General features: G+C 45.6%; 1 protein-coding gene across 3 annotated transcripts; it reads right to left on the minus strand.

Annotated features, from left to right (window-relative positions):
- Nucleotides 1-1,510: 1,510 nt before the first annotated feature.
- LOC139771361 (uncharacterized) lies at nucleotides 1,511-22,365 on the minus strand. 3 transcript variants are annotated; one of them, XM_071704083.1, is made up of 8 exons: nucleotides 22,167-22,365; nucleotides 18,715-18,816; nucleotides 10,812-11,571; nucleotides 8,771-9,004; nucleotides 7,294-7,469; nucleotides 6,595-6,995; nucleotides 5,783-5,860; nucleotides 1,511-1,982 (listed from the first exon to the last, which is right to left on the minus strand). In XM_071704083.1, the coding sequence occupies exons 3-8, from the start codon at nucleotides 11,193-11,195 to the stop codon at nucleotides 1,840-1,842; spliced, it is 1,416 nt and encodes a 471-aa protein (XP_071560184.1). In that variant the 5' UTR covers nucleotides 11,196-11,571; nucleotides 18,715-18,816; nucleotides 22,167-22,365; the 3' UTR covers nucleotides 1,511-1,839. The 3 variants fall into 3 exon arrangements, with proteins under 3 accessions (XP_071560184.1, XP_071560185.1, XP_071560183.1); XM_071704084.1 differs by lacking the exons at nucleotides 18,715-18,816; nucleotides 22,167-22,365 and adding an exon at nucleotides 17,228-17,364; XM_071704082.1 differs by lacking the exons at nucleotides 18,715-18,816; nucleotides 22,167-22,365 and adding an exon at nucleotides 13,138-13,578.
- Between the last annotated feature and the right edge of the window lie 19 nt (nucleotides 22,366-22,384).

Consider the following 22,384-nt stretch of genomic DNA (forward strand, 5'->3'; position numbering starts at 1 on the left):
GAATCGCGCGGCATCCAGCCCGAAAAACAGCCTAATTGTCGAAATATTTTCCATTTGCGTCACGTGGCCGAACGATCCGTCGGACGGTCGATCAAACTTGAAGAATTCCGATTCGATATACCGCGCCGCGTATTCACGTTTTCCATCAGTGTCTGTTTGAGATACGCACCGTCAATTTTGTCGGAAAAAAAATTTATATATTAAAAGTACGGAAAGAGAAGCTAAAATCCATCCCGAGTTGTTCTAAAGCCTTGTGAAAGAATTAACCAATATATGCATTGATCAATTGGCCGAATTGTTTATATGTGATTGATCAATTCTTCCTCCGTCCGAAATTTCGGAGCGATTTCCAGCATCGTGGACACAAGGCTTAAGATGGCGATATTCGGCCCCTGTCTGTTTTCGTCGCCTTTATCATCGTTAATCCGCTCATTCAAGGTGGGAGTCTGAGGCGACAACACGGGCATCGTTCCCATTCAGATTATTACAATCTCCAGAAATCGCTATCACGCCTCGAGAAGTATCGCGATTTCCACGGGCAGGACACCCTGCCCAGCATGCCCTTTGTCCCAGCATGCACCGTCCATCGCTACTACCGATTGAATGATTTAGTGAGGTCTTCGGACTGGTGCGCGGCAATTAACTTGACGTGTATTTTTAAAATAAAAATTTGGTGACGATTCTTGAATCGCAGGATCAAGTAGCTACTTATAGGTCATTTTTTTACAGTAGCGAGTGAGAGCCTGAACATTTATCCTGAAGTCCAACGCTGTTTTTGCGAAAAGATTTTCGCTTGATTTTTATTCTTTTAATCGCTCTAAATATAATTTTATTGAGTATATTTACTTATTATCCGCCTTAAGGAAAGCCTTCCTTTGGAGTTACGCACCATTATATCTATTTATAAAAGAACAATCCGTCATTGAATTATGGACACATTGCCCCATAAAAAATAAGACTGCAGATAGCCCCGACCACGTTTTTCAGTCTTTAACATGTTGCGAATTTTAGATTATGCGGAATTAAGATTTGACGCTTCTCACACCTGATAACTACATATTAATTGGTAATATTATGAATTGCTTACCTTAATTTTAGTTAAACTACTGTCGCACAGCAAATTTTTCGACCGTCAAGAAATGTGAATAATTGTTTTCGCTTTCCTTTTAGTATATAGCGTCTGCGAGAAGCATCGCAAGAAAGCAAACAACTTTTAAATCTTTTACGTAGAGCATTTTTAAACTATTTGTTACAATGGTAGAGACATCTGTCTCTTAAAACCTCAGATAGCAGTACTGTGGATAGCAGTACCGGTCTCCCCATGTTCTCAAATTATAGAATATACTAAAAAATATGCAATATGTAATTAATAACAATGACTTTTAATTGGGGTGTAAAAATCATCCCAGGTAACCATTTATAAAAAAAAAAAATTAAACGTTCCCCGGTTAATTAGGGAAACTTATCCGCCAGCATCGAAGATGAGTGGAAAATAATGTTTCTCATGTAAAAAAAATGTGTCGTAACATTTATTGCGTTATTCCGGAGGCGCGTACACTTCCAGTTCGAATCTCTCGCATCGGCGATTCGCAGCACGCAGGCTCATTCATTGCTCACGGCGATCTGCAATTGATCGCGTACGCCTCTCCGGCGGGATACACACCCGCGATGATCGTCCGAGTTACAAAGAAGCACACGCAGAGTCGTTCACCAAGTCTGATAACGACGATTATTTACAATAACGAGAGATCAACACTCGCGCTTGTCGAGTAATCTAATCTTAAGACGCGACACGCATACACGAGTCTTGTCGTCGACGATAAGATTTTCGTCTCATCGTCAGTACATCATTCCGGGATGGGCAGCCCTTTGGAAGAACACGTTGGGATTGGCCGACAAGGTCGTGTAGAGATTCCCGGCGTCCTCCGGCCTCAAGTACATACCGGGTGGCAGAACGAACGTCTCCATCGGTCCGTGTACATCTGGAAACAGAGATACGTGTTTGCGTTTCGTCTGATAATGTTTAAGTATTCTGAATAATCAATTTGCAAAAGAGAGAATCAAGACTCCGTTCGGAAAACTGGAGCAAACCGCGATTCCCCCTACACATCGCCTCGATTTACATCCACCGGAAATGCTTTTTATTATTCAGTATCGATCGGAGAGGCGCGTATCCGGTCGTAACTTTCCGTGCCGCGTGTCTATATAGCGGCTATCATTTTCGCCTCGCCGTTAATAAATGAATTGTGGGTATCGAGTATACGCAAGAATCGAAATCGCGCGTTGTGCATAACCGGGACGAAGCCCTCGTTACGCCGTACGCGTTAAGCCCGACTGTAATTTAAAATCGTCAGCTTAAAGTAGGTCTCGTCGTTCGCAGCTGTCGTTACAAGGCGATTACGCGAGTTCGTCTTTGCCTTGACACGCGTATAGCCTAATCTGTAATTAAACTCTTTCGATATACGCTCCTAACATAATTTCTTAAGAAAAATTGAAGAAACCTTTCTTTGCAAAAATATTATAAAGCGCAGATAATATTACTTTTCTTTTATTCCTTTTTTTATACGGAGAAAATATCGCAGAGCAGGAAAGAGAGAAGTATAAATTATATATAAAATATATTTCTTTATAATGTTCTGTTGGAATATAACGACATATTATAGCATTTATTACTATAAGTTATAAATGTCAATACACCGTTAAATTCGTAGTGTCAAATTATACTCAATTTGAATCACTTGAACCATTCCTAGGTCGCCACTGCTCCTACTTAATATGTTGTTAATTCAACTAAATCAATGAAGTTAAAATAATACAGTTTTGTGTTAAAATAATAAATTTCGACATAATTAAAAACAACAAAATGTTATTTAACTTAAAGTATGGTTTAAACATCCTTTAATATTTAACAGTATATGTAATATTATTACGTTAATATATTAATTTAATACCAACTGACAACCAATTATATATGTACATATTTCTGATTACATTATATGATTAGCTAAAGTTACAATGCATATTATAAAAGATTATATAAGTATATTTCACTATGCTACATATAAAAAACTGTATCTATATATATAAGAAGTTATAATATGTATATAGCAATGCTTATATACGTTGTAATTATAGATGATTTTTTGATAAAGCTGCTAATTATAAGTTGTCCTTGTAATTTTCATATACTCAAGTTACAAGATCTCTCTCTCTCTCTCTCTCTCTCTCTCTCGCTTTAGTGACGATATAGATAATATATTAAATAAAAATACTTCAGTTTCCATCACAATGTCGCTATATTCCAGCAAAAGTTTCGCTGCTATTTCTATATTTTTCTCGTATTCGCATTCGTTGGTCTACGCGCTACGGACTAATGATAAAGGAAGCTCCTGTCAGCGAGATGTCGTGCCTCGCATAATGAGAATCGTGAACCAGCCCCGTCGTACCCGGTCCGAGGAGGCTAGCGACCTTCGCCTCTCTCGTAATCTCACGCATATTTCACGCCTTGCTCGCAATAACGAGCGTCTCTCGCAAGAAACGCGAAGGAAAAATCGTATCGCGGCCGGGGGGATGCGCGTGTGCGATCTATCGACGGGATAACGTCCGCGGGAAAATTTCTCGCTCTTACGAGAACGAGGGCCCCCGGTTGTCGAATCCTCCGGCGAAAGTGGCGTGTTTCTCGATTTCTCGAAGATCCGACGTGAGGATCGCGCGGCTTAACGGCCGCGACGTCGGCCGGTTGGCCTAGCACTCGTTACAAAGTGTGCTACGTCGTTCCCCGCTGAATGGACGTGCGCGAGGGCTCTTTAACGTAAATGCGTATCGCGCGTGGGTGAAAGTCATCCCAGCTGTGATTTACGATCCAGCGACGATCTACGCCGTCCGTGTGTTGTATGAACGCGCGCGCGAACGTTTGAGAAATGAATCGCCGATTCGCCGATGATTCGCATCGATGGGAGACTTTTTCTTTCTCGTCTTCCTTTTCCCTTTTTTTTTCAATTGTTTATTTTTTTTTCTCTTGATTCGTTTGTAATGCGAGTAACGGCGCGACCCCGTTACAATGGCGCGTTCCCTTCGAATAAAACTGAATAGGATCTAGAAACTCGTACGCGCGCGCTTTTCCATTATGTGTCTCTAGAAAGTGTGAAACTCCCGCTTATACGGTATTGTTGTTCTCTTCAAAGGGAAATATATCTGGAAACTCGGATTCTCGGACGAGGAAAGATGAGGAAAAGCCCGCCGCTGCGTCTTTGTAAAGATATACTGATCGGAGCGAGCAAGATCCGTCGCGATCGTCCCATTCCATTTTAGCGGCGGATTTTTGTCACCGCGATTAGCGTCGTCGTTAGCGACACGGTCCAATCTAACGGGATTCATTCTCCCTCCCCCGCGCGTCTCCAACATCGCGAAGCTTGGAAGCGATTGACCTCCGCCCACCGCCTCGGACTTTCTCCCTCTCCGCCTTTTCTTCGTCGCCGCGCGACCCGTCCCCCGCAGTCCTCCCCCTTCCGTCGCTTTTCCTCCCTTTCGTTCGTTCGCTCGAGGTGAAGGTCGCCGAGGGCGTTAGCGTGACGAAGGAAAAGTTTCGGGCCAGGAAATGCGCGCGGGCAGGACAGGAAGTGTCGAGATTCTGCGGACGATACACCGCGCGATACCGACGTATACGGCGAACACTCTCTCGGTGGAAGAATATATGTTTAAATAAATTTCTCTTAGCTGAAGATGAAAAATGGAACGGGAAAAGTTTTGCACAGAACGACACACTGCCCCCGAAATTTTAAAATCAAATTCTTTTGAAACGAAAAGTCCGATCTCGAAGAATATAATAATGATGTCATTTAACTGTTTCACGTCCGACTTTTTTTTTTAGAAGAGGAGCATATCTAGGACAATTATTTTTAAAATTTTCTACGGTCGTTGGAAACGTTAAAATTTAAGATAACGAATCTTATATTGCGGATACAAAAGATAAAATATCTTTAAATTCTAAATGAAAGTTTTTCTATTAAGATGATTTTAAGATTGCAAGATTTAATTTATCAAGCGAGATAAAAAAATATGATAAAACGTATATCGGTAAGAAGTGTGCGTAGTAAAGTACAGCAGTTTTCAACCCATATTCTATATCTCGTATCTGAAAGTATTAACTATGACTATAATAAGGGAATATACATGAGGCTCGAAAGTTTAATTTATAGTATTTATGTATTGTGTAAATATCATCAGAATTTTATATTTTTAGAATCATATTTCGTCACGCGAAAGTAACACTGCGCGCTATTTCAAAGCTTTTACGGTTAATCCGAGAACTTTCCAACTTCATGCAAATAACTCTTGGTATTTCATAACAGTATCCATCGCATATATTCTTTTATTAGAATTTAAAATAAAATCCCCCTAAAATAACCTTATTTGACAAGCTATTTGACCTTAGTGACTCAATACACATATATCACCGAAATTCGATTTTTTAAACATGCTAAAACGTACATGTTCCCCTGGACGTGAAATGATTAAGATCGTTACGCTAATTATAACATATCATATTTAGATCGATGTCACTTTTGTCGGTGCCTCGTCACAGGCCTTGATGCGCTGTTGCGTGACGCGAAGGACACCGACGACCGTACCGTAACCGCGATGAGAATCCCGGTGAACGTCCCGGGGTACCTACGACGGGGTCTTTGCGCCGCGATACGTTACGACGCGCAACAGGGTGGTTTTATACATACGGCACGTAATAATAATCAAGCGATTCTGAAAATAAATAATGACGGCTTACCGTCCGAGTATATGGGACTTCCTCCGTGCCTGCAGGCGCTGCATCCGGGTATCCCGGACGAGACCAGTGCGACTCGATCTATAATTAGAAGTTTCCACGTTATGATAATCCCAAGGGGGAGAGAGAAGGTTGGGGAAGGAATGATTACGCGAGATGCGATACTATCTACTCTGGAGACCGCTGTCTTAGTCGATTGCCAGTTAATTACGCTCGATTAAGCTCGTCATCCCTATTCCATGATTCACGATTCAAAGGGACATCAGGATCTTCGATCAGGATTTAAGCGATGTCTATTTGCAACTTGATTCTTAAGTGACGCACGCGTACCTTCGCGTGCAATTATCGTGATCGCGAACATTTCCGCGTCATCGATCGCGAGAATTGCCGCTCCATTTTTTTTTTCTTAAACGAAAATACATGTTCCGTTTATTTACTTTCTCGTTTATCCATTTATTCACGTTTCACGCGCCGGCGATCCCGCCGGTCGTGACCGCATTTCCGTTATTCGGCGCGCGATTACGTTGTCCGCACTTTTAGCGCGGGCTACCGCGCGTTGACCTGAAGATCTACCCCGCGGGTATCGAACAAACTAATCGGAACGAGAAACGTTGCGCGCTACAGCTCCCGAGAGGTGTAATCGCGAAACGTACGTGCGTGCGCGATGAGAGAAACTTGGATATTCGGATAAGCAAAAAGAGAGAGAGAGAGAAAGAGAGAGATCGTCGCGATAATATTGTTGCACATCTTCTGTTCAACGTATCATTATTGCGAACGTCTTCATTCTCGTTATCCGTTTATTTAAAAGGACCTACCGGCACTGTGGTAATGCATTTTCCTCTTCAGGGACGCCTCCGCGGGCTTGAAGTGAAAGAAGGAGGGCGAGTAACCGCTGCCGGGGAGGGAGCTGAGGCCGTCGTCGCGATCGCGAATGACCGCGGCGGGCCCTTCGCGACCCAGGGCAGCTAGCTGACGTCCCTTCGGCAGGAACATCGTGAGGAAGACGAAGAGCGACGTGGCGAGCAGGCCGTAGGCCAGCCAGGCCTCTCGATCGCCGTCGCTGCCGGCCGCGAGGGTGCCGATCCCGCTTGAGATCCAAATCGGCAGCGAGAGGCCGACCGCCAGGCCGATGAAGGCCGCCTCCCGATTATTGTCCCGAACGCCCCGCGCACGGACCGCTAAACACGCCACTGCCACTAATAACGCTCCGGGATACCTGGAATTCACGTAGAGAAGACGGTTCACGTGCGGAAAGAACGGGTTTCGTTTACCTATAGCGAAGGTAGTTACCAGGATCGTCAGGCTGAGTCGCGCGTCTTGAGGATATTAATCAATTTGAACAATTCGATCAAAGTATGAAGGGAATTAAAGACAAAAAGTTGGAGAATAATAGCGGAAGATTATTAAATAACGCGAATGACGCTGGACGATAGATTGGCTTGATCGATTCGACTACTTGTTTCTCGAGCGAATTGGGGAACGGAGAGAGTTTTATGTATTCGCAAAAAGTTTACCCGAGGGAAGCCACTATCTGTCCGAGCGGGGTCCTGCAGGAGGTGATAGACGTTGGCGAGCTTTGGCCCGTCGCTTGCTGCTGCTGCTGCACCTGGATCACCGCAGGTGGTTCGCCGTAAAACCATTGCCCGACAATGGCCACCTGCACCAACACCGCGAACACCAGCACCAGCGCCTGCAGCATCGAGAACCGAGACAAGAAAGGCCCTCGCACGATTACACTCTTCCCCTCTATATAAGATTCACGCGGCCGTCTACCCCTGGTCGATCGCCTTTAATTAAAGGTGAACGGCCTGCGGTGACATCGGCACCGCCGGCGTGCATTCTTTTAACGCCGTGACGTCAGACGCCGCCGTGACATATGAGAAATAGGAATGGCCTACTCGAGGGATATACGCGTGGAAAATTTCCAAGTTTCAACCGTGTGTGGCGTTCTCCTCGCCTGGAAATTTAATCTCTTGCTCTTATATATCCTCGCGTCTTAAGGACACGGAGAAGATACAAGGGCTATAATTACATCGTTAAAATCCTATTAATGTCACTCGCGCGTATCGGCCAGCCACCGCTTTCCTCTAATCAAACATTTCAACGGCAGCGTTCTCAATTACGCGAATGTAATTACATTTCACCGGGTAGTAGGCGCATCTTGTCAGCGCGTACAGATCGTCCCGATTTCGTTTACGTGCGTGTTTTTTTTTTAAAGAAGAGTTCTCTACCTCGTAAAAGCGATCCACCGAGAAGCGCCGGAGTAGGCGAGAGAGAGCACGTCGAACGTGAAAAATGGATGTTTATCCTGTGGGGAGGAGGCCTCCGCAGGGCGAGAAGCGCACGTCCTGCCACGCCTGTCATTCAGCGTGCGCACCAACACACCGCCGCGATAATTGCCTCCGTGGTTTTTCGCGCTCGCGCGCTCGCCTATAATTAATCGTCGCGCGTACGGTACGATGACGCAACGCAGGGAAAAGGGGAAGTCGAGGGGAGAAGGCTGGATGGAAGGATCCGGGACTCGTTCGCGACGAATGGCCATGCGAGATGAATATCCGGATCGGTGCGCACGCGATGGAAAAATCGACGGGGATCGTCAGCGCGTCGCTCCGCTGCGCGGAGTTTCTCCGCGGGAGAAGACGAATAAAATGACGTTATAATTTATATATTTGTGTGCATCTCGTGATGCCTATTTTGATTAGCTGTGTAGCGTCTTATCGATGATGTTCCTCTTTCACGCGTTCTAAAATGATTTCGCCACCTCTTCGACCGATATGGACTCTTCAGTATCTTTTTAACTTTCAATTCTCCATACTAGCTATTTTGATAGGCTTCGATGTTCTATCAAAATAATTATTTGTACGAGAAATAAATTCTTGATATCAATGGGCCTTCGTCGCTTATTAAAAATACGGTAGTTGTCAAAAACGTATGCTAAATTAGTCGATGAATCGCTTGTGATTCTAGAATACTCTGTATATGATTGCTCACCTGATAGGGCGCCGGCAGGTACACCCCGCTGTTCAACGAGAGCAGGAAAACGCATTTGACCAGCAGAGCGGCGAATACGAGGGCGGCGGGGAGACCCACCAACCGGAAAGCGGCGCAGGACAGCGGATTTTGGCTGAGAGAGGCCGCGGCCGAGAGACCCGCCAGGAGGAAGAGGCCCAAGAGCAACGCCTGACCCAGAAACAAGTGTCGTCTGTTCGGTGCCGTTACCCTAGCCTAGAACAATGCCATTGAGAATGATAAAAAAAAACAATTATTTTGCGAATTAAAAAAAATAATTTTTTAATTAAAGTTTTTTATGTTAGCTCTTTGAACAAGATTTCAAGTCGCTTGTTATAATTGTTGTGTTATAATATCGAGATGCTGATATCAATGTTCTGACTAATTGATTCTATAATATATCCGCTGTTCTATACTTCGTATAGAAGTACAGTCATGCTATACGTTTACATTTAAAGTACAAAATGCACTTTCGTCGAGTCATTTGATATGCTCGGGTGGTTTGGCGCGTACTCCGCAAGATACAAGAGTGCATTTTCAAGTGTCCTGGAAGTACCGATCTCCATATCGCTCTCACGCGATATTAATTCCGTAAAGAGGATCGAGACGCAAAATGCGAGTCGCGCGGAGTGGACCGTAACAGCTCGCGCGTCATAATTATGCGCGGATTAAACTTGAAGTGAGCTCACGTGGAGCCGATGTTAATTTCACCGATTAAAATAACCGATATTCTTTTTCTCGCTGATTCGCTTCATATTTACAAATTAATCAGTTGTTTTCCATACCTTTTACTATTTTTTACTACTAAAATTCCATATTCTTCCTTTATATATAATATATGAATGAAGGAGAAACGAGAACAACATATATTTTCATAAATAAATCTTCATAGCTCATATATTATTAAGAGAAAGAGAGAGAAAAAAGAGGATAATATACTAAACTAAAACGCTAAATTTTTAGATAATATTTCTCGAAATTTTCAGAATGTTTAATGGACTTCGTGAATTGTTGTATATCATCAGTTATATTAATCAAACTTTAATTCTATTTGTTCAATCTCATTCTCGATTTACTTTCTCTCGAATTGAAATCCCGAATTTCCGACACCAATTAATTGGACAGCGTTCAGCTAGCTTAGCCTTTCTCGCCGCGAGTGCTCAATGGAGCACGACGGAGGGTGCGACCGGGATAGAAAACCGGGGCCGGTCTGACGTGAGCGTAAACTGGGCCTAGGTCTCGGCGAAATTCCCTCGGCGCCGGTTACTGGAGCTTGTCGAAACGAAAACGATTAATAGTGGGTCGGCGGGGAGAGGCCGATAGGCGAGTTCCTTTCCGAGCTCTATTAATCTCGCAGTTGCGCGATCGCCAAGTGACAAATCTTGTCGATGTTTAAGTACGCGTTCCATTTCACCCATGGGACCAGTTCCCTTATCTCAACATCGCTTCGGACGCACACTTTTCGATCGACGCGGAAAAGTGAAATTAGGATATCGCGAGAGCTAACGACCGGATGACAATATTTTATTATGCTCTAGAATAAAATTTAAAATAAACGTTGATAAAATTATAAAAAAATAACTAGTAAATAGACAGGCAGAATAATTATATGGTGAATGTGTGGAGTATAAACTGATATGAGACGGAATGGATTGAGAGATGGACTTGTGCGAATAAAACAGATATAATTTAAAATCAAATATAATAACTCAAATAAAATAAGTAAAATAAAAAGATTAATAATAGAAAGATTTTAAAATAATGACGAATTAATCGAGAGTGATATCATTTGCAAAGTCCAATTATAAAGATACATATGTAATACTCTGTATAATGAAATTTCTATATACATATATACTCAGTATACTCATAGAATTTCATTTCAGGAAATATTCAATATTCATTGAGAAATCAAAGGAAAAATTATTTATCCGCTAGGCAAGAAATATATAAAGCATTCACAACGAGCGAACAAAGAGAACATATAATAAATGCATTAATCGTTAAATAATTCCGGACCCACCTTGAACAACACGAAGACCTCAAAGCCGGCCATAAGGAGCATCGCCGCGGCGCTGAGCGCGGCGAGCGGCAGTGCCCAGGGCCGTTGCTTCAGCAAGGACTTCGGAGTCGGTCGCATCTCCACCTCCTGGCTCTTCCTGACGCCCGGCGGCGTCCTGAAGACGGTGATCGTCCGATTCGGTGCCGGCACGCTGATGACGCTCGCCACGCTCGCCAGGCCGTGCCCGATCTCAGACGGCACCAGGAAGAACTCGGTCGAGAGCTCGTAGTCCCGAGAGCGCGAGGTCCGCGCCATCGCCGTCGCCGTCACCGTGATTCCGCTCGACGGGCCCAGCCAGCCGGCCGTGGCCGTGGCCCACGACAGGATAATCGGGCCCAGCCTCATTGCGACATCGGCAGCTGTCTCTCGCTCTCTATTTCTCTCTCTCTCTCTCTCTCTCTCTCTCTCTCTCTCTCTCTCTCTCTCTCTCTCTCTCTCTCTCTCTCTCTCTCTCTCTCTCTCTCTCTCTCTCTCTCTCTCTCTCTCTCTCTCTCTCTCTCTCTCTCTCTCTCTCTCTCTCTCTCTTTTCTTCTTCTTCTCTCTTTTCTCTCTCGCGCGTGTACACGTGTGTGAATACGTGCGAGCTCGCGTGCGTGCGTGGTCGTGGTCGTGATCGCCGTCGTCGTTGTCACCGGGACATCACGCACCGTCTCCTGCGTGCGCGCATCCTTGCAGTCACGCAGCCGTGCCCGCGGTCTCGGTTAGGGTTCACCGGCTGCGCCTGTAAAACCACACTCGTGATTAAATGACACTCGCATGCGTCCAACCGATCCAGGCCGATTAGTCTCTTCAGCCTGTCCTACATGAATTCTTAATTTATTAACGAATTTCCGCGAATAAACGGAATTTTTATTGAATCACGAGGTTGTTCGAACAAGGATTGTTTGAACGAGATTGCTCAAACGATTTTCTATGTTTTTACACAAAAATTAAAACAGATGTAGGCAGTAAACAAATATATTTGTAAAACTACATGATTTATCTACTGTTCCAAGCATTGGGAAACGTATTTATCAAAGCGGTAGATCAATTATGTAGAAATTGATTCCACTTGAAGCTGATTGAAAGGCGAGCCGCGATATAACCGTGAAGCTTAGTTGGCTGCTCTTGATGCTCAACATTTGGGAAAAACGACTCCGGCTTCGTTTCATGAGAGGGGATCTCATTAACGGAGGAATGCCGGATCGCATTAATGATTTATGATCCCCCTTCCGTTGCGCTCGCGTGTCAAATTCTCGCTCATGTGGCTCGGCGTGTGCCTAGACGTGCGCTAGGCTTACGCTCGAGCCTTTCGAATATTTTCAATCATATCATCCCAGTGCACATCGAGGCTATCAGAGACGCGTATCAACTACTCTCGGGAGCATTGCGACCTGATGAGACTTAAGCCAACCGTTGCCGTTTGCCTCGCGAGTAGTATGTTCCGGGTCTTTACAAACTGCCGGGGCTGTATACAATAACGATAATATCCGACGAAGTCACGACCGAAAGCGAAGGAGGGCAGAGAGATCGATGGGATCCCCCGTGTTAATGATCAATTAGGACCGCGCCTCGCGTCTAGCGCCGGATAGTACGCGTAACTTCAACGAGCGATCTGCATGCGCTAACGCCGTTAATTACAACGTCGTTAATTACGAGCGTGTTCAATTGCGCGCGGAAATTGTTTAATAACCGGCGGAGCGCTATGGCATTACTCGCGGACGCGAACGGATACCCGAGAGTCCGCGTATGTACATACTTATCGCCGGGGCCAGGCATGAGTAAACCGCTGCCACGCACTCGCCCAGGTCTAACGCCATTAATTATTACGAACAGGGTCAGCCTCAGTAAGTAGAGTGAAGCACGGACGGAGTGAAACACTCGACGAGGATCGAGTGGAGTCGAGCGAGCATCGCGAAACGCCAGGCTGCTCCTCAGCTTCGCGCCAAAACGGAAGAAGAACGGAGGTTCATCCGTGCGCTCCGCTTCATTCTTTTTTGTCAGTCGATCTCGAATTTCGATTAATGTAGCTTCGATCGTGGCAAAGGTCTGTAGTAAAATCGATCAGGGTTAATCACTAATTAGCACTACTTTAAGGATCGCAGCATGATCGATTTGTATCGTTGTAAATATGAGTGCCGTGGATTTAACGGGGAAAAGCACATCGTAACAATCTGTCTGAAGAGATTTAATATCTCTGTATGTCACTAAAATTCACATATATTAAGCTAATTATCTATAATACTGGAAGAATCGAATCGTTTCGTTTAAAAAAAAAGGAGAGTTCTTTATCAGAGAAAACTCTTACAGGCTCGTTTTGAACATCGAGCTTCTTTCTCTTGGATCCGCCGAATTATTTGGACTCATTCCTTCCAACCCGGTCACATGCGGTATCCTGATTCGATCCACTCGTCACAGGATTTTCGTCCTTCGTTCGCGCGGGCGCGCACACGCGCGCGCGTATTCTTTGAATCTTTTTTTTCGCTCTGAGAACGATAGGACTAGGACGGCGCGGATTGGGGCAATCGCGTCTGATCGCCGGCAACTTTATCCGGGATAACGAGGACGACGATCGCGTGTTCGGAGCGGGCAGCGAAGCGCACGTCGTGAATGCCACGCTCTTACTGAGCTCGACGCGCTGGCATTCGCGATGGCCAAACCGAAAGCAGACTGGAGTCAGTTCCGTTCCGGAGGTGAGGCCTATCCGTTACAGAGAAGTCGGGGAGATGGTGATGACGATGCAGAGGCGGCGGTGGTGGCGATGGCAAGCTGAGCAGGAGCGGATACTGAAAAGAAATTCCATCTCAGACGACGCACCGCGTGCGATTAAATAATATCAATCCAGGCGTAGCGTAGGGAGAAGATGTCGTTGCATGGAACAACATCAGTTACATCCTTGTCCAAAAATATATTTGTACAAGAGCGGTGAGTGAGTAGCTGATGGTTCGGTATCGCACGTTTTGAATCCTTTTATGATACTTTTGTCAAATGGTTCAGAAATATCGAAACCGATACAGATTACAGACCTATTGGATCGATATTTTTGGGAAGAATGTGTTACTTTAATCGAGCCTGAATAAATTCGGTAATCGGATGAGAGAGATATAAATTATAGATACAAAACATGAGATTATTTCGAATATTAAACGAATTCAACGATCGTTTATAATTTATAATAATTATAATGCTAACTGACTCTACCATGCATAAACAATTTTTAAGAATTTTGAACGTTTCAGATATTCAAATATTTTTTAGGAAAGATTTTTTGGACGTTGAAGATTCTCAAGAGTTTCAAGACATTTGAAACTTTCGGTTTCAAATAATTTTTTAAGTAATTCAAATCTTTATGTGATTAAATCGTTTAAAGGTTTTCAAACGAAGGACTCGCGTCCCTATAACTATAATGAGGGCTGACCATGTACGCGATTACACAAGATCGCGAATTGTCTGCCACGCTGTAGTCCGATCCGCCCCTGCTGAGCAAAGGAGCAAAGGAACCGGGAGTGAGAGCGAGAAAGAGCCCGAAAGAGCGAGTGGGAACGACCCGGTGGAGCTGGTCCTTCGACGTCGAGGACCGACCCCGACCGGCGACGCATTTACATATCTCACGTGTAATAACCTCGAAAAAGTTTTAACAATGGCCCGAGGTTCGCCGAGGTTCCGAGCGAAAGGCGAGAAGGCATAGAGACGAGACTGTAGGAAGCGGAGGGAGTCGGGAGGGAACGAACCGTCTGAAATCTCGAAGGATGACACGCTAATCAGAAGCTTTCCACGAAAGTCATCTATTAATCAATCATCGAAACTATCTTTCAACGAGATTTATTCTTCTTTTTAACCCTTCGTAGTCACACTTGGGTCAATATGACCCACACTCATTTGGATCTAAATATCAGCTAAATGCCTAGCTTAAAATGGGGCTTGGTCCACCATCTACAAGAGTTTGAAGTATCCTCTATATATAGAGACTATTAATCATGTACTCGTTCACGATTTTTTTTCAACATGTTGCCATTTGATTTCTCACAAAACCGCAGTTGTTTTATATTCTAGAATGTTCAAGGTATGTTCCAGAATTATTTGAACCCGACCGGACCAATACCATTAAAATAGCAACCATTAAAAATCGACTGGGTCAATACGACCCAGTGTGACTACCGCGGGATTCTAGAGAAGTGTGACTACGAAGGGTCAAACAGGCGCTTCAAGAGGTGATATATTGTAATGTCAGCCGTAAATTTTTCGTTGAAGAACAGTCGTTAAATTATTCTCGGTCAAGCGTGATCTTATTGAGCTACAGGTTAATTCAAAGATGTGATCCTTCAGAACGCGCTACCGGTCTCTTCTGGTACGCCAGTCGCGCGCAAAAAGCATCCAAAATCGCAATCGCCGTTCCGCTCGAAAAGGGTTGGGTCACTCCCGTAAAAGGGGGGAAACGCATTCGGAGCTTCGAACTTTCAGAGACTCGATATTTATGTTTCCTGCTGCAGCCTGTCGGTGATCTGTAACATTGTTGGCGGGATACGTTGTTTCGGGACGTCGGCGTCGGCGCGTTAAGAGTGTACGTGGAAAGAAAAAAATAAAACGCGCATAAAATTCGCCGCGTAATTCCCTCTTGCGTATCGCGCCGTAAATCGGCCCGAGAAAAAGGGGCCCGCGGTTAAGAAGCGAGGACCCCGACGACCGCAACGGTGTGTACTCGCTAACTCCGCGTTCGCGTGAAGCGGGCGAGTGAGCAAGAGGTAAAAACAGCGTCGAAAAACACAGCGAATATGTACCGTAAGTAAATCTCGTAACAATGAACACGCTTATTTTTTACAACCAACTGTTTGTCCTCGGAATTCTCGGTTTCTCCCCAAAACGAGCGTAACAATACGGAAGACTTTCTCTCCCGTGACATTTGATTCAAATTTCAAAGAAAAATATTCACTTGTCTATCCGATTTAGGTATTATCTTTGTTCTAGCCAAATTGCATTGTTATAACTGCGTCTAATCTCAGAAACGAGACAGTTCGCGTTTGAATTTTGCGAAAGGGAGGCTCGCCATACCGGCGCGGCGGCGCGCGGCGGTGGCGGCCCGGCGACGTTGTCACGGGAGAGGCAAGAAACGCGAGGTATGTTAGGCGCTATTGCGGTATGGCCAGAGGTGGCCGACGTACGTACGTACGAACGTACGGTTTGTCCGGTTTTCGAGACAAAGAGTTCGTCGAACCCCGGCCGTTCGATCCGGCGACGGCGGCGGCGGTGGCGGCGGTGCGGCTACCGAACGCGCCGCGTACCCGACCGTCGTCGGTCCAGCGCGTGACGTGCGACGCGTGCACCCACGTGCGATCTTAGCGCGCGCCGCGCTCTCGCACGTGTCGCGCGAGAGAACGCGAGGAGGACGAGAGATACATCTCGATCGCGATCGCGGAGAATCGAGAGCACCGCGATGAATCAGCGGCACGAGGAAAGATAATTATCTCGAGATGAGGAGTATAAGGAATAATTAAAATATGTGTATCCCGTACTTATCATCTATTACGAAAGAATTTAGAATTAGGCAAATTGAGAAACACGGGGTTTTTCGAAGGAGAACGACTTCTTTCACTGCACATGTGCACATATATAAGCCCGTCAGAAAGAGAGAGAAAGATTGTCTCCTATAGAGTAGTAATGCCTGGCCACACCCGGCCACTTTCTCCGCCGGAGCCAAAGTCATTCCGGCACCGCAAGTTACTACCCTTAATGACGCAAGCTGCCCACGCGATCTAGCGTGAGGCACGTAGCACGCTTTCGTTCTGGACGGAGATCCGCGAGAGGTAGAAACGAAAATTACAGGGCGCAAGAAAGAGTAATTAAGTGGACCGGTGGCGGGCACAGGTAGCAAATTATCCGATCGACCCTGACCGAATTTCGATAGAGAAGCGCGAGATCCTTGTCCCCGTAAGCACTTTGTGCTGAACCCCGTGTTACGTTATATCTTGCGTAATATTTAATACAGGTGATAAATGCATCTGTGCACGCAATTAAAAATAATGCAAATAGAATCGCTCGATCTTATCGAGTTAGTTTCGAATTACTTGTTGCCACAAAAAACATTTATAATTGCTCATCTTTGAATAGGGGAAGAAAGAATAATCTATACTTTAACGAATTTACCTTGAAATAGTGTAAAACATATGTTTAATCATAGATTTCTATATCTTTGTCTCTCATTAATATAAAAAATTATTGGAATATTTTATTTGTACATATAATATATACATAAAAGAAGTCTCTTGGCAATTTTTTTAGCATGTAATGTTAATGTTATGCGCATCAGTTCTACATGCACGACGAATTAGAAATAAATAGATAACTCTTTATCCAAATCGAACTACCTGCTGATAATCGGTAGCGACTAAACGCAGTGTTACCTTAGCGATAATTTCCGGCTGAAAGAAATGTGGACGTCCTCACGATGCCGCTTTATTCGGCCGTGCGAAATTCCTTCCTGCGCCTTAAGGGAACCCTAAAAGTTGCGGTGCGCTGGACCGCAGCATTCCTCCTTCCCTTCCACCCTCTCTCCCTCCTTCTTTCTCGTTCTCTCTCTCTCTCTCTCTCTCTCTTTTTCTTCCGAATCAGAGAGTGGAGTGGAGTCGCTTGCAACCGGTTTCGACCAACTAAAGCTAAATAAAGGCATGTACGCATACACGCACGCACGCACGCACGCACACACACGGCGCAAGGGTAGGAGACCGCCGTGTCGTTAATTGCGCTCTCGAAAAACTTCGCTCGCGAATTTTTGTCGCGTTACCGTCGTCTAAGACGATCCCGATGGTACTGCGACGCTCGCGTTATTGCGGAAACATTTGCTGCGCGCGGATGAAGAATGCGATAATGCGTCTTGAAGGAAGTCCCAATGACGTGCCGTTAATTCAACGTATATAATTATAAAACATAATAATGGAAAAAAAAATTCGGGATTCCGAAGAAGAGGCACGTTACCCCGCGCAATCTTCGACTTCGGCCGCGAGATCGGTAGCCCCCCCGAGCGGTGTAACAGCGTCGAGCGAGCGAGGTAAGGATATCCGGCTCCTTAGGCGCATCCTTCCTCTCTCCGTAACTTAACCCTTTGATTTTCCTTCCTCTCCCCGACCTGCGCAACCCGCATGTGCACTACGGGGTTTGATGGGGCGTCGATAAATCGTGGCTTCCATCGCGATTCATTTGAATATAAATCCGACTGTCTATACGCGTACTCTCCCTCGCTTACTGTAAAGGATCCTCTCGCAGGGATCGGAAGGGAACGATAAAACGCTAAGGACGGAGAGGAGCGAGAATGGGCGAAGAGAGAACAAGACAGAGAGAAAGGGAGAGAGGGAGATAAAAAGGAGAGTCCCTTTTTTTCTGTTGCGTATCCGCGGTAACCGCAAGTCGACCGCGATGGTCGGCTGGATTCAGAGCTTTTTGGCGGTCTTATTCGGCGGGTCCTCCTCGCGTCGCCTCCTTTTCTCCTTTCTCTCTTTTTCCTCCGCCTCTCTGTTCAGCGACGGTTTTAATGCTCTCGCGTGATGTCCACGACTCGGGCGGTCCTCTCGGACCGATCATCCGAGCGCGAACACGTCCCGACGAAAATTCATTCGGACAATTTTGCACGCGCGACCGCATCCTCATTTGAAATTCCATCGGCCCGCTTGCTCGCCGACGAGGATGAGGAAGATCGTAGCGGACGCGTCGGATCCACGGTTCGCGGCAGGATGCAGCTGCGCCGCGTAACGATCTCGTAAAATTCCGAAACGGTTATTCGCGGCCGGGTCGCCCTTGGGCGAAATTTTTTCGCCGAGATCAACCCGGTATGCAGAGCGGATAAAAATATACGAGTGGAACGCATTACGCGTAAGGAATTGAGAAAAATATTCACCTTCACCGGAACTCAAGTCAGAACTGTCCAATCTTGTATCCCCTTCTTGACTGTTAATTGATATCGTCAAGTACGTAGATCGAGGAAGAAAGACGAAGGAACCTAAAAGAGCAATGCATTATACAAGAGTTTAAAATAAGAATGATTATTATAATTTTGCTGTATTAATTTCGACTGCAATGTATATCTCTCAACACGAAGCGCAGTTCGTACATTTTCGTCAAAAATAAAGCAACATGGCCGGATGACTTTACATCCATCGTATAAAAGCAAAGAAAGAAAAAACTATGGTGCTATAAACTAACATGCAATATATTAATTGTTGAATAATTACTATTAATAGGTAAGTAAAAAGTGGAGATTACATTAAAACGAGTATTTGGAGACAAATTAATGTCTAATACATGCGAATAAATGTAAGAATGTAAAATAACAAATTTCAAAATTATTGTCACGGAGCTCTCAGCAGGAGATGCTGGAAATCATTTTCTACTAACTCTTGTCTTATTACCGCTTTGAACACGATACTTATATATAGCTTCATTCTTCTATACGTTCTTTTTGTTATTTGTTAAAACTTAAAATCAAAAGAATGATTCTGAATTCCGACCTCACTTACTTTTTTATGCACAAATAGTTTAATAACTTACTCCAGCAAGGATCTCAAGCATCATTTACAGCATTATGCTGATTGGATACAGAGCGTGTATACTGAATAGATAAATTCTTGAATTTATTCATACACGTGCTAAACATTAATTTGTATCTAAATTGTACCTCACGCTTTATTGCTAAATATTAATTAGGCAGTGATGTATCGCAATATTGGTTTTAGCCGCGTTTTATGTGCGGCGCGCATTATTCAAGAAACTTTTATTAAACCTAACCGGCCAAGGCCGAAAGCTCCACCGCCGCGCGGAGGAGCCGTCCGAGGAAGTCGACGAGAGGAAGGCGTGTACTACGCGCACGAAAGGGCCGTCTTCTTATAACCATAAATATCGCGCATAAATGCATATAGCGCGATGCTCCATAAATCCGACGTCGTCCGTCGGTCGAAAAACGAACCTGCGCTGACCACGAGGGGCGTTTGTAATTAAACGCGCGCTGTTCCCAATCCGCATTATTAGCGATGTGTACTCTCTCGTCCTTGGCTTTTCCAGCGGACCCGGAGATCCGTGACTGTCGGACGAACCTCATAATTCAAAAGTGAGGATCGAGAAAGTCGAGGGTTTTCTCAAAGCTCGACCGGGAGGCTGGATCGGCCCTTCACGAGTCCTCGACGTGTATCGACTCCGTAGGACGATTCGATGGCACATTTGACGCGGTACGGGCCCTTCCATACATATATAATAAAATCTCCGGGGTGGCGGGGAGGATAGGAAGAAAGAAAGGGGGGGAAAGGGGGGCCCGCACGGGTGAGCTCGCTGCCCGCGTGTCTACGCGCGCTCACGACGGGCTAACGATATTTATTATACGTCGGCGATGAATTATGGGCCGTTAAGTCCGCCGTCGTGACGGGACGGGACCCGGGGCCCTTCGGCCCCGCGCCCCGCGCGCGCGCGTAGCGAGCTGGCATCGCCACCGTGTCCCCCGGAGGAAAAACGCGCGGGACGGGGCCCGTACGGCCGCGCCGCGCGAAATGAAATATTTATTCCATTACGAGACGTGCACAGTCCGTATTGTAATGCGCTGAACCGCGTGGCTGCGCGCTTTCGCGGTTCCCGCCTGTTCCGGCGGCGAGTCGGGTTATCGCGATGCGTCCCGAAGGAGCCGCAAGAGAGGCTTGCCTGCCCGATTATCGCGCCGATTTCTACCGAGGTGCGTTCGCCACGATGCTCTCTCGCGTCACGCGCTTTGCTATTGTTCATTCTAAAATCTCTCTTCTCATAAATTACCAGACACAATGATGAAAGAAGCTGACGCGAATCGAACTGCAGGTGTCAGAAGTCAGAATGCAATTGAACTAATTCGGAGCAACGTAGATGCAAAAAAAAAAAAAGAAATTACAAATAAGTTCCCAGAGAAAAAAGAATGTTGCACTAACGGTACACAGAAAAAAATAACTGTCAAATCAAGACTTATACTTACCTTCAGAGGAAAATTTTTGTTTGTTTTAAGACCCTAAATTCATATTTCAAGTTTGGCCGTTTAACCCGGGAACATCCTGTATATTATTGCGTATATACGAGTACCTATATACGTTTTGATTTCACACTTTTTTCTGTATAAAGCGTGGCTCACGAGCAGAGGTTAGCAAGATTTGACTAACAATAAGCTCAAGACTCAAGAGATCGTTGACAATTACACGATCTGAACTCTGAACCACGTAGTCTATTGGTTGCAGTCCATTTGGTGCTACAAATGCTTTGAAGCGTTCTTTTTCTCCTTCTTTCTTCACTGAAAGAAAGGAGAAGAGGAATGCTTCGAAGCATTTGTAATGTTAAGTGGACCAGTCGCACTAGTAGATCCTGACGCAGATATTGTCGATAATGGGGTGTTTCGGCAAAATTATTTGGTTCGATACTTTTCTTACAATTAGTATCACGCTTTATCCCATCAGAATCAACGACAAAGACGTGCTGAAACTTCTGATCCTGCTTTAATGCATTTTTTCCTAGATTTTTAAAGCAAATCTAGCAAAACTGATTTTTTTTTATTTGGAAGGGATGAAGATGTTTTAACACCAAAACATCCCTCTAGGATCGACCTCGCGAGGAACGAAAAGATCAGGTCATTTTGCCGGCTACGTTTTGGCTTTCGGGAAAACCCTCGGCGTCTTCCCGCTTCCTCGTGGTCCGCTCTACCCGTGGGAAAGCGCGCGCGGACGACGAGATCGTTTAACAGAGTCCTCTTACCCAGAGGTAACGGTAACGGCGGAGTCGCGCGGCACTCGCGCGACGACGCGCGAGGAATCGCGAAAAATCACGCGCTTCGAGCGAGCGGTTGATGACGAGGAAACGGGACGCGCGTTGGTGTCCGCGGAGTCCCGTAGTCGATTTTCGTCGAAAACCGGCTCCGCGAGCGGTTCTTGGCCGCCTCTCTCGCGCGCGCGCACGCGCGGTTACGCCCGTCCGGTCGAATCGCGGGCGAGAGGCATAATCCGCCTCGCCGCGCGTCAAATCGCGCGTTTACTGTTACGACAATCCGCGGGAAATATAGCGATTGAACGTCCACCTGGCGTTTCCCGGATATCTGCCTTGCTCGCGAGACGGAATTTATGAGCGACTCCCGAAATTAATGACGCCCGCGAGTTTCCGCTCACGATTTTTGTATGGCGTAACGAGTCGCGCGGAGACGCGGCGGATAACTTATCTCGGCGCCGAGATAAGTTTTAATTAAAAGTCAAATGTTAATTTAAATGAATTAATCATGATTAGGGGTCGACCGGAATTTTTCTCTCTTCGGCGACGCGGTCGTTAACCGCATGGCGAGTGGTATTTCTGAAAACTCACCACGAGGGTTCAGTGACGTTTAAGAATGCCGGCTTCTTGCCGGAATCAATTGGAATTGATATTCGTTCTCGCGCTGCTCAATCCTTGTGTAATCGACCAAGTGGCTGAATAGCGGAAAATCTATGATCTCGAGTTGTATCCGTGTCCGTGTGTAAAGTAGAACTCCCGCCGGTTATAATCCAAACGACACACCAGTTGGGCGACATTCCAGATCTATT

Source organism: Temnothorax nylanderi, unplaced genomic scaffold, assembly GCF_030848795.1.
Source record: "Temnothorax nylanderi isolate EJ_2023f unplaced genomic scaffold, tnyl_v1.0 TNYL_tig0039_pilon, whole genome shotgun sequence".
Taxonomy (NCBI): Eukaryota; Metazoa; Arthropoda; class Insecta; order Hymenoptera; family Formicidae; genus Temnothorax; species Temnothorax nylanderi.